This window comes from Astatotilapia calliptera, chromosome 18 (genome assembly GCF_900246225.1).
Source record: "Astatotilapia calliptera chromosome 18, fAstCal1.2, whole genome shotgun sequence".
Lineage (NCBI taxonomy): Eukaryota > Metazoa > Chordata > Actinopteri > Cichliformes > Cichlidae > Astatotilapia > Astatotilapia calliptera.
Window position 1 is genome coordinate 5299815 of NC_039319.1, and position 13016 is coordinate 5312830.

The 13016-nt window shown below is 39.6% G+C and overlaps 1 protein-coding gene across 1 annotated transcript; it reads right to left on the reverse strand.

The window, feature by feature from the left end:
* Window positions 1-5989: 5989 nt before the first annotated feature.
* LOC113011252 (E3 ubiquitin/ISG15 ligase TRIM25-like) lies at window positions 5990-8689 on the reverse strand. Its single transcript, XM_026150703.1, has one exon. It carries the CDS (start codon window positions 8491-8493, stop codon window positions 6841-6843), a length of 1653 nt encoding a protein of 550 aa, XP_026006488.1. The 5' UTR covers window positions 8494-8689; the 3' UTR covers window positions 5990-6840.
* Window positions 8690-13016: the final 4327 nt, after the last annotated feature.

Below are 13016 nucleotides of genomic sequence, written 5' to 3' on the forward strand. Positions count from 1 at the left end.
ATGTTTTCATTTACAACAAACAGAAGTTTAACATAATTACGTGCTTTAATGACGTACATGTTATGATGCATTAATTATGTTATATTTCCACGTTAATAATGTGCTTTAGTAAAGGTCACACCTATCGTAAGTCAGCAATGTTAACAAAATACTTTCTGTGCCGCCAATATTTGGGACACAAAACATTATTTTTTATATCACAAACAAACAGATAAGTAAAGACCAAGAACACAACAGAAATCTACCATCCAAGTTTGCATCTGGCCCTTCTTGTTTGCTGGGGTCATCGACGCATTGAGTGTCACTCGAAGCAATTCAATTCAATTCAATTCAATTCAATTCAATTCAATTCAATTCAATTCAATTCAATTCAATTCAATTCAATTCAATTCAATTTAATTTATATAGCACCAAATCACAACAACAGTCACCTCAAGGCGCTTTATATTGTACAGTAGATACAGAGAAAAGCGCAACAATCATATGACCCCTATGAGCAGCACTTTGGTGACAGTGGGAAGAAAAAACTCCCTTTTAACAGGAAGAAACCTCCGGCAGAACCAGGCTCATGGAGGGGCGGGGCCATCTGCTGCGACCGGTTGGGGTGAGAGAAGGAAGACAGGATAAAGACATGCTGTGGAAGAGAGACAGAGGTTAATAACAGATATGATTCAATGCAGAGAGGTTTATTAACACATAGTGAGTGAGAAAGGTGACTGGAAAGGAAAAACTCAATGCATCATGGGAATCCCCGGTAGCCTACGTCTATTGCAGCATAACTAAGGGAGGATTCAGGGTCACCTGGTCCAGCCCTAACTATATGCTTTAGCAAAAAGGAAAGTTTGAAGCCTAATCTTGAAAGTAGAGATAGTGTCTGTCTCCTGAATCCAAACTGGAAGCTGGTTCCACAGAAGAGGGGCCTGAAAACTGAAGGCTCTCACTCCCATTCTACTTTTAAATACTCTAGGAACAACAAGTAGGCCTGCAGAGCGAGAGCGAAGTGCTCTAATAGGGCGATATGGTACTACAAGGTCATTAAGATAAGATGGGGCCTGATTATTTAAGACCTTGTATGTGAGGAGCAGGATTTTGAATTCAATTCTGGATTTAACAGGAAGCCAATGAAGGGAAGCCAAAACAGGAGAAATATGCTCTCTCTTTCTAGTCCCTGTCAGGACTCTTGCTGCAGCATTTTGGATTAGCTGAAGGCTTTTCAGCGAGTTTTTTGGACATCCTGATAATAATGAATTGCAATCGTCCAGCCTGGAAGTGATAAATGCATGAACTAGTTTTTCAGCGTCACTCTGAGACAGGATATTTCTAACTTTAGAGATGTTGCACAAATGGAAGAAAGCAGTCTTATATATTTGTTTAATATGTATGCTGCAGTGTCTTTAATCTAACCGCTGTGTATATTGCCACCAGATTATTTTTTTTAAATCATGGAAAGGGTTGCATCTAATTTGTTTCTCACCTCTCCTGCCGGCAACACCTGGCCTCCAGCTGGCAAAGGCCCAGGAACTGCAAAACCAGTCTGAGTCTTTATGACATCTTTTTATGGTAAGGTTGGTGAAAGGGAATGTGCCAAATGTAGTATCTGTTGGTTTTAAACATTTGCAGAATCGGAGTATTGTCTTAATATATTTGTCTTAATGTTCCCGCTGTTAACTTATTATCATTATATTCGAATGACAGATTGACTGGCTATTTGGTGAAGGGCTGCAACTCCTCGAGGATCAGTGTGTGCCAGTTTATGATGGAGAGTGGACCGTAGTGGCTTATTGTCAGGGGCCCTCGTTAAAGGTTTTTTTCCCCCAGTGCCGAGTGGTTTCTCTGTAGTTAGGATTACCTTTAAATTACAGATGTTATTCTTCTTGGTTTCTTTGTTAAAATCTGTTCTGGCATTTATTAGTGACTTTTGTTGTTAAAATTTGTGTACCTCTTGATAAAATGTATGCAGCATATTAGGTTCAAAATTCAACAAGCTTGCTAGACTCATATTTACATGTTTGTCAGACTGGGTTTGTGAGGAATCAGAGCATAATTCGTAAACTGTGTGATTTAAAATGAAAAAAGGAGGGAATCCAAATCAACTCAGAAGCAAATTAAGTAACAAAAGCAAACCTTTTATGAGTCCAACACAAAACAGGAAATCCAACTTATGCAAAAACAGACATCTTGACAACAAGAAGCTCTATATACTAGAGTTGGATTAGATAACAGGACAGATGTGGGAATACTGCACTGAAAAACGAACGAGGGGCAGGCAAGCTCAAAGAACGAAAAAAAAAAGCTTGAAAGTAAACACAAAATTTAAGATGTGAGAAAACAATCCAGGTAAATATGCGCCTTGGACTATGAAGCAAGTTAAACAAATATCTAGAGTAGCTTTCTATCATCTGAATTTACTTTACCCTTATTAAAGGTTACACAAAGCTGGTTGTCAACTCAGTTCTCCCAATCTAGCAACTGGCCTGGTCACATGTAAGTGGTGGTGTCGGCAGCATCCGACCAGTCACAACTATGGATGGAAGTATACTGGCTGCAGGAGGGCTGAAGGTTTAATATTAAAAGCACTGTATGAATACTTTAAGCGAGGTCAGTATTAATCTACTCAAAAATGCAGATCGTGTAATTTAATAAACTTGCCAATATCACAACTCTATCATCAGGACAAAGATAAACTGATGGACTATAACTGAGTATTATATTAATGTTTGACAGATGGTTTTAGTTGTTATTCCTTCAGCTGCAGCTCAGATTTGAGAGCAACTAAATAATTAATATTAAAAACAGCATTCAAATGTAGGCTTAATCGTGCATATATATATATATATATATATATATATATATATATATATATATGTGTGTGTGTGTGTGTGTGTGTGTGTGTGTGTGTGTGTGTGTGTGTTAAAATAACACAGTAGACTGTTGCAGTTTATTATTATAGGATTAGTTTGGATTAAAGTTTATTCTGTACTGGTCCATTGCTGCCCCCTAGTGACTAAATGGAAAACAGAGCAGCCGTTTGTGAAACTGATGTTGCAGAGCACGTGTCTGTTTTCTGTCTTATCTTTTGTTGCGGAGCACACTCAGCCAGAATGTAAATAACAATTTTAAGGGGGAGCTAAAGACTTCTTGTCATCTTTTACCAGGTGGCAATGGTGTCTACAATTACTTGAACCTCATTTACTGGTCGCCACGTTTACTGATGTCCTGGATTTTTCAGAAACATCAGTGGAGTGGGAAGCTAGGCCTAAAGAGACTGACAACCATCTTACCTGGAGGACTGTGATGTGTGGTATCCAACCAGCTAACAAGAACCATCTCACTTTGAGAGTAGAGAGTGTGCTGGGATGATCCCATCTGTCCAGTAAAAAGTGTTTTTCAAGTTCTTTCAAGTTTATTCAAGTTACCAGAATTACAGTTATCAGGGTGCTTCTTAGATGACATTGACAAAACTATTCTTTGAGGTTAAAGCCAACAAGGGGAAAACAACTTCATGAAAACATGCTGAGACTTATAGAGGTGGTAATTAAACTGCAGCAAAGACCTGCTGCCCATTCCAGCAGATTCCCTTCATACGTCTGTCTCAGAATTAGATGTTATATTTGAAAGGAAAGGTTGAAAAATCTCTGTCATCTTTTCCTCTTCACGCCCAGCAGGACAGAATACAGGAGCAACATTTAATTTGGACTAAACGAGTAAACTGAATGTCAGGCGACTTGCATTAAAGTTGCAGCAACTGACTCCTACCCACTGCTGCGTTCTCTCCCAGCTCATGCGAGCCCACACTGACCCGTCAGACTGGTTTGAATTTGATATCCAAGTTGTTGACGGTAAAGCAGAGATGGCAGGGATAAAGATGAGAACAGCTTGTCACAGATAAAACAGATAAAGCCTAAATATTCTTGTACTGATCCTGTTACTACAGCTGCAGTTGCTCCACAATTAATGACACCCTGTCTCATTGGGCCTCTAGCGTAAAATCGACCATCTTATTGGTACTGTCATTCAATAAAATACAGTAATAATGAATAATAACTGACCATAACCATTTAAAAAGTTGTCTTGTAGAGGTGCTTTACAGCTGCTCTCACAGGGATTCAGGTTGTTTTCTTTGGAACAAGAATTGCTGGAATCCAACACAATGACATGGCTTTATGTAAGCGGACATAGTGGACATAACTCTGCAAAACTAGGTCGCGCTTCCTGACTGAAAGACAACAACAGAAATGAGCTGAAATGAGCAACTTTCTGTGGAATGTCAGTCGTCGTCTTCTTTCGGCCACTCCCTTCAGGGGTTGCAGATCATTTTCCTCCATCTCTCCCAGTTATCTTCCTCTGTCACACCAACCCGCTGGATGTTTTCCTTCACTGCATCCATTAATCTTATCTTTGGTCTTTTACTCCTTTATTTCCTCCATCTCTAACCTCGTCTATCCTGGTCTTCAGCTTTGCCACCTCTAAGTCTCACTACCACTGTGTAAACCCTCCCTTTCACTCTTGCTATTGTCCTCCTGTTACAAATCACTCCTGTGCACTGTCTGTCTTTACATGGTTGACCTCTAGCCAGTACACATTTCAAATCCTGGACTGAAAGTCGATGCCAAGATGCTTCCTGGCACAAAGTGACAACATTCAGAGCTACTGTTAGATTGTGAGGCACATTTTAAAGGAGGAGAGAAACAATTTAGCAGAAAATTCAAGGAAATGTGATCTACTCTGTAGGAGCAGCTGGCTAAACAACAGATAAGTTTGAGCAACATCATTTTGAAGGCATGTGTGAGATAAGATCAGTAAACTCAGCACTGGAAGTCTGTCGTGGCACAAACTGTTACAACAGAAGTACTGAGGACTGTGCTGCAAAGACAGAGTACTGGAGTCAAAGACATTAGGTTTTGTGTTATTTATCACTCATTTTATTCAGTGACAATATTTCCCAGAGAACTGATTGGTCAGTGTGCGGTGATTTATATGTGTTGATCTCTAATCTGGAACCTAACCAGTGTTACACCACAAAGGAAGTTAACACAGGCTGGCTTAAATTGCCTTAGCTGGCTCAACAGAACATGAAAACCACATATTGCCTTAGCACACGTCTAACATGAATCCACAGGTTTAGATTTTTCATTACCCACTAATGTTGTTTACAGTTCCCAAGATATTAAATAAAGTTTTACTCTTTGGGACACACCATACACTGATCTGACAGCTGGGTAACCTTTGAACACAACGTTTTTATATTTAGAGCACTCAACCCACATCCAGCAGACTCATCTGGTGTATAATAAAATGCTCTATAAACCTCTACACTTACTACATTTTCATGTCCTTTTGAACTGAGCTCCTGCTGAGAGTCTGCAGCAGCATAACCTGTGCATCGTGTTTGTGTTTAAGTCCGAACACTCTTTTAAATCCCAAATTGTTAATAAAGCTCTGCAAACAGGACCACAGGAACTATAATACAGACCGAGGCATATTTATGCAAACGTGGAATGCATGATAGCAAAAACAACTGTTTCTAAAATATTTTTTAATACAGTTCAACTATATAATTTCAAATATTCTTCCTTAAAGTGAGATAACACATTGTTTCAGGTGTGTTTAACAGACACAGTTGCAGTTAAAAGTGATTTACAGAAGTCAATGAACAGCTTGCAGCATTATCCATGGTTTACGACACACTTATACACACGTATGTGTTTAAAACATGATGCATTGAGTATTTCTTCTTCAGTCACCTTCTTAACTCACTACCTCTCTGCATTGAATAATATCTGATATTAATCTCTGGCTGTCTTCCACAGCATGTCTTTATCCTGTCTTCCTTTTCTCACCCCCAAGTAGTCGCAGCAGATGGCCCCGTCCCTCCCTGAGCCTGGTTCTGCCGGAGGTTTCTTCCTGTTAAAAGGGAGTTTTTCCTTCCCACTGTCACCAAAGTGCTGCTCATAGGAGGTCATATGATTGTTGGGTTTGTGTCTTTCTGTATTATTGTATTATTGTCTACCTTACAATATAAAGCGCCTTGAGGTGACTGTCGTTGCGATTTCGCGATGTGTATAAACAAAATTGAATAGAAAATTAAATTGAAAACATGAACAAAGTGAGTTGCTATAGAAATGTGTGATTATTATGATTTTGTTAAAGAAATGTGTACAAGTATGTGTAAAAATAAACAATAAGTGAAATGAAAATGAATGAATTAATAAAAGAATCAGCTTGAATTATTTCTCTGTAATGAAGCTGTTTTAGTGAAAGAAAAGGTCTATCTGACTGATGAATGTCCTGGGTTGTTCTGCTCTGAATGAACTTTGACCTTTGTGGTGTTTTAGGAGGAAAACCACTTCAGTTTTCTCCTCAAACTAGTTTCACATATTCTGTATCAAATCTGAGTGAGATCCTGGAATGAAGGGTTTGTTCATACCTCAAAACTTTTCATTTAAAAAAGCATCCATTTGTCCACACATTAAAATAAATTATGTCATCATTCATTACTTACATAGAAGAAACAACTTGTTTGTTAATTTACAAAACAAGAAAATATTTTGTCTCCCAAATGATAGATGCAAATGTAATTATATATTTAGGATATGATAAACAGAGTATATGTGTTAAAGGCAGGTCTGGTGATTACTTTTAGACCTGTGAAGTGGAAGAGAGACAACAACATAGATATACATAAAAACAAATGTTAAACAATCATTTAGAGCACAGAGAAGTTTTCAATTTCATTTTATGAAGTCCAAATTGTCAAATGTTTCACTGACTTTCCATCTCTGTGTTGTAATAAAAGACAAAGTGTAGATTTAAACACACCTCATTATGGATGACTTCAGTCTATCTGATTTCGCAAAAGTTTCCTGCATCACCTTCAAGCCAAAGTCCGACATAGACTGGCTGACTGAATGTGGTCTTGACCCTGAGGAGGTGACTCATGTTTTCAGAGATGGTGTAGAAAGACAAAACACCTGCACTGTGATCCAGGTACACTCCTAATCTGGAACACCGAGGACCTGAGACAGGAGTTTGGCTGTTGTTGTACCAAAGTGTATAAATATCTTTGGAAAAATTCAATGCCCAAGATTTGTCATTTCGTCCAAATCCACATTTTTTCCAGCTCTGCTCTCTGTTGATACTCTTGTATGCGACTGCTACATAAACTCCTCCCCCTCTCCTCTCCACCTCCCAGTAACAACGTCCAGTCAGACTCTCTCTACTCAGGACCTGCCAACATTTAGTGAATCTGTCTGGATGATCAGAATAAAACTGATCTTGTTTCATTAACGTTACTCTTTTGTTCCCCTTTGATAACAACAGATATGTGTGCGCTGTGTTTGGATCCAGTGTGATCTCATGTGAATATTTTAAGAACTCAGCTCTGGTCTTTGGTTCTGGCTCCACTTCAGTGACTGTCAGTGAGATTTTTGTCCAGTCCTCTCTCAGAATGTCCTGTAGTTTATCTCTGACCTTTGAAACAGCTGCTGTCACATCCTCAAAGAACTTCAGAGGACGGATATTGATGCTGGATGAGTCTGTAGACTCACTGAGTGCTGACAGTGAGGAATAGTTGTGTAGAAACTGGTTGTGATCCTCTGTGTGTGAGAGCTGCTTCAGCTCAGCATCTTTCCTCTTCAGCTCAGTGATCTCCTGCTCCAGCTTCTCCTGAAGCTCTTTGACTCGACTCGCTTCAGTTTCCTGCTGGGATCTGATCTGCTGCTTCACATCAGAGCTTCTTTTCTGGATGAGATGGATCAGCTCAGTGAAGATCTTCTCACTGTGCTCCACTGTTTGATCAGCAGACTGATTGATGGCCTCCACATCATGTTGAAGCAGCTTCACATCTTTCTCTCTGTCCTGGATTCTCTGCTGGATGTTTTGTCGACTCACCTCAAGCTCTCTCTGCCTCTCAGTCCTTTCTGCTGCAGCTGAGACTGTGTCGTGGCCTTTATGTTCATCCACAGAGCAGAGATAACAGATACTCTGCTGATCAGTACGGCAGAACATCTTCATCACCTCATCATGACGAGAGCAGATGTTCTCCTGGAGCTTCTTGGAGGGCTCCACCAGCTTGTGTTTCTTTAATGGAGCCACATCATAATGAGGCTGAAGGTGTTTCTCACAGTAAGAAACCAAACACACTAGACAGGATTTCACGGCTTTTAGCTTCATGCCAGAGCACAGATCACAGGCCACATCTTCAGGTCCAACATAGCAGTGATCAGCAGGAGCAGCTTGGAGTCCAGTCTTCTTCAGCTCCTCCACTAAATCTGCTAACATGGTGTTTTTCACCAGGACAGGCCTCGCTGTGAACGTCTGTCTGCACTGAGGGCAGCTGTAGATTTTCTTCTTTTCCTCTTCATCCCAAAAGCCATTAATACAGTTCATGCAGTAGTTGTGTCCACAGGGAATAGTCACCGGATCCTTCAGTAGATCCAAACAGATCGAACAAGAGAAGTTTTCTCGGTCCAGCTGAACTCCTTTCTGCGCCATTTCACCCAACAGTGTCAGCGACTGTCTGAGTTTCTTTTCCTTATAACCAAAACTACGCTGAGCTGTTATGTAAGCAACATAACCTTCTGCAGTAAATGGGTTCTGCCAGCTCTTACGCAAGACCACCTGTTGATCAAACTGCAGAATTGAAGGGAAAAAGCAAACATGTGGACCACAAAGAAATAAAGTGTTAGAGAGTGAGAAGAATAGGAGGGATTATCAGGTTTTAAAAAATTTTAACTTTAAGACTTTGGTCACCTTAATTTTTAGATGGTAAATTAAAAATAAAGTTGTATACAAGCGATTACTAAAACTCTTAGTTTTGTCACTTATAGACCAATGTGACCTTTAGTCCAGGAAAGCTGTAAGCTTTACTTTACTTACTTAGTACTTAGTTCCTCCTACGCCGAGCGGCGCATCGGGCAGCTAGTGATCTCCATCGATGTCGGTCAGCAGCGACTGCTTCAGCTTCGTCCCAGGCAATGTCGACAGTTCTCAGGTCGTCCATAAATGTTCGACGCCATGTGGTCTTTGGTCGGCCTTGCTTTCGCTTGCCAGTTCGTGGACGCCATGTCATGGCAATCTTAGCTTTACTTTACTATGTATAAAAAAACAAACAAAAACCCCCCAAAATCTTTCTCAGCTGTCTTTGCATGTAAGGTGGCGTATGCCCTGGATAGGTGTCCAGGCTATAGAACATTTAGACATTTCAACTAAATATTCCAATCACAGGCCAAATGAGGGTATTGTGAAAATGGGGTAGGGTTACTTTGACTAAGGTAAGGCCCCAGTTCCACAGGCATAGAGACCAGGCTTAAAATGTATTGGTTACATAGTAAGGTACAATGCAGTCAGGCACAGCTTTGGCAGCGTTTCCAGTTTGTGTACTTTGAATGGCATCAGTCATGTTTGAACCTATAGCAACGCAACAAGAGATCCTTTCTTTCAGTAAACACAGTGTACTAGGCTTTTGTTGTCAAAGGGAGGATGGATGTTATGCAAACTTAAGCTGCATTAAATGAGCTCCTATATAAACAGTAGCTTGATTGATAACATACAAATGCAAATATAGTTGTCACCTGACTCTGCAGCTGAACCTGTTGGAGACCGATCCAGAGCTGAGTGAATCTGGCTGTATGATAATCATGTGATTTGATTTCAACAATATGAAGAGGCTGCGGGACATAAATGAAGGTTAAACAAGTTAACTTGTGTTATCCACAATCAAACAAGACCGTCCTGATAAGTTTCAACCTTTGAACAGTTTGTATCTTTGAACTGTGATTGACTGGCCACCAGAAATTCAGAGAAAACGACATACAGAGACCGTGTTGAAAATGTTGATGTCAGGAACAAACCGAAATTACAAGGCCAGTAAATGTAGCTTGTGAAAATAGTTGAAAAATTAAAGGGAAACGTCATCCCACGACTCCAATCACACAGAAAATGTCTAAAGCAAGTCCTGTTTTTCAATTCTACAATGTTAGTGTCACAGTCTGCGAGGCAGGAGGAGCAGACACAGGCAAGGAGACGGGACTGAACTGGAACAAAGACCGAGTTTTTATTTGGCTGGTAACAAGAGATACACATGAAACTGTGAAGACTATGAAAAACAAAGAAGCTATGACAACAATGTCTTTAAACTATGACATTTAACTATGACATGCGCTATGATCTTAAACTATGACTAGACGTGGAAACACAGATGTTCTGACAAAGACAGAATAAAACACAGACTAAATACACACCAGGACTGATCAGGGGAAGTGGAAACACACAAGGAAACAGCTGACACAAATGCACATAATGACACACAGTGGAGTTGTAAAGCTAAGCACACTGACCAAGGGAAACACAGGACCTTTACAAAATAAAATAGAAAACATAGACAAGACAATACCAGCTTAACAGATTTGGCAACTAGACAGGAACCCAAACACAGACAGTGATAAATAATGGCCGAGCTCATCCTCAACTAAAACCGAAATAAGAATCACACAAATTATAATCACAAATCGAACATAAGACAAATACAAACTACACTCAGATAGCCGAGTCAGAGACCCAGCCTGTGACAGTTAGATGGTACAGCTCCAGACCAAATAACTGAGTAACGAACGATACACTCGTACAGGACGCCATGATTTATTAGCAGGATGAAGGCAGGGTTGTGCATCACTTTCAGGCTGTTAACCTGCAGGAAGACAAAACTTCACTGAAACTTCAGCAGCTTCAGCATCATTAGTAAAGACAGATTTAAATATGTGTAATATCACACTGTGTCATAAACTGTAATACTGATGCTGCATTCAGGGACCATGGGACAGATGGATTAGAAAAGTTACCTGTTGAAAAAGATCATAGAACACTTTATTGCTGCTGAAAACAGAAGGAAATGATGTAAAAATCGTGTTTATTATAAAACCCTGACCTAGAGCGGCTGAGTGAATGTGGTCTGGACTCTGTGGAGGAGAGTCATGGTTTCAGAGACGCTGTAGAAGGACAAAATACCTGCTCTGTGATCCAGGTACACTCCTACTCTGGAGGAACGAGGACCTGAGACAGCTCTGGTCTTTGGCCCTGGTTGTGTGAGTAAAGCCTCCACTTCAGTGATTGCTAATGAAATAAACTTTTTTACTTGTGGTGCTTTTTTAAAAGACGCTTATAAAACAGTTGGAACAAATTGATTAAAATAGCAACCCTGTTTTGAGCCCCTTGCTGCTCCTGATGTGGATGATTAGGTTTTGCTGTTTGTTTTGTGAATTGAATAAATAATTTGGGGTTTCATCAAACACAAGAAAACAATAAATAAGAGAATACAGTCACTTCATGTACTACACATACGATGTGTTTATTTTTATTCTTATTTATTACCAGCTCTACTGTCTTAGTCTGTGATGCTTCTTCATGGTTCGAGCTCCAACAGAAGCTGAGTTTCAACCCTGTTTTGAGCCCCTTGCTGCTCTTGCTGTGGAGGTTTTGCTGTTTCTTTTGTGATTTGTGTTTTTTGGAGGACTTGGGTATTGCCCTTAAGGTGGACTAGAGTAGCTGCCTTGGCAGAGGTTTGCACTCTCAGAGTGCTTCCTGTTGACACTGGTCTGCTCTGGTGTCATCCTGTCCACTCATATCTTATCTTCCCACTAAAGAGCCATTTCAAATAAATGAATCTTCTTATATGGTACAGTACAGTTCAGCTGTGGGTGTGGCAGCCTGCTATTGAATGTACAAGACTTATCCGTAGGTTACGGCATGACATTGAAAACAATATAAATACATATGTACGAGCTAAAGCTGTTGCTCTCAGTCCCTCTCAGACCGAGCGTTCTCTATTGTGGCCCCGAAGGTTCGGGATGATCTTCCTCTTCACATTAGGCCGTCTATATCAATGGTGGTAAATCTCATTAAAACTCATTTTTATTTGCTGGCCTTTGACTCAGTCGGTAACTGGAACTGTTATTTTATTGTTATTTATGTACAGTATTTGTTATTTTTATTGTACTTTTTATATTTCTGCTGTACAGCACTTTGGTCGGCCATGTGTTGTTTTTAAGGTGCTGTATGAATAAATTATGGTATGTATGGGGTTACTTGAGTTCATATATGTATTTAACAATACAGCTACAATACAGTAAAAAGCATAAACTTTAAATGGCCTTCTGTCAGGGTTCCTGGGTCGCTGACAGAGTGTTTTCTGTTTATGTTTGGTTCCTTTTTCACCTGTTCATATTTCCTGCTTGTCTGTGCCTCCTGTCCACATGCATTATGTTCTAGTTCTCTTCCTGTGTGTCATCAGTTCAATCACGTTCAGCTGTGTATTCCCTTGTTGTGTCATTGTTGATGTTGCCGTTACGGTCGTGCGTGTTTTCAGTTTGGTGTTCGTTCATGTTCTGTTCATCCATTCTCAATAATAAACAGCCTTCAGTTCATCACTCATCCACGAGTCCTGCGTTTGGGTCCTCTTTTCCTTCCCTCCACACCATGAAGCCTGACACCTTCAGTACTGAACCCTGATTTAACCCTTATGACCTCACCGGGCATTTTTATTCATTTACTTGAACTTTTTTGTTGTTTCCTTGTCTGTGTTACAGCTTGTTGGATGAATTATTTCCAGGAAATCTACTTTTAAGTCAAATTTTTGAAATGTAGTGCTTTTTACCCTTACATGTCATCCATACAGTTGATGCATTTTGCATGCTTTTGATTCTTTGTCATAAAATCCTCATACAACAATATGTGTTTTTTTTTTTTTTTTTTTTTTTTAGCTTTTTTTTCATAAATGACCTAATCAGCTTGACCCCTTTTCCAAAATGATCTAACATTGAATTATTTTCAGGATTTCAATCATTTTAATGCCAGTTTAAATATTTAAATTATTAAGAATTTATTCAAACCAACACAAAAAAACTAAATATTTTTCATGCAATAAATAGTTCACGGATGTCACATGATTACATTATTATTTTTTGTGTCATGCAAAGTACATCCATGGACAAAAATGTGCATGAACAAAATCTGTTCATTTT

Bases quoted from the DNA above. Each gene is read 5' to 3' on its own strand.
- LOC113011252 (XM_026150703.1), bottom strand. From the start codon at position 8,493: ATGGCGCAGAAAGGAGTTCAGCTGGACCGAGAAAACTTCTCTTGTTCG.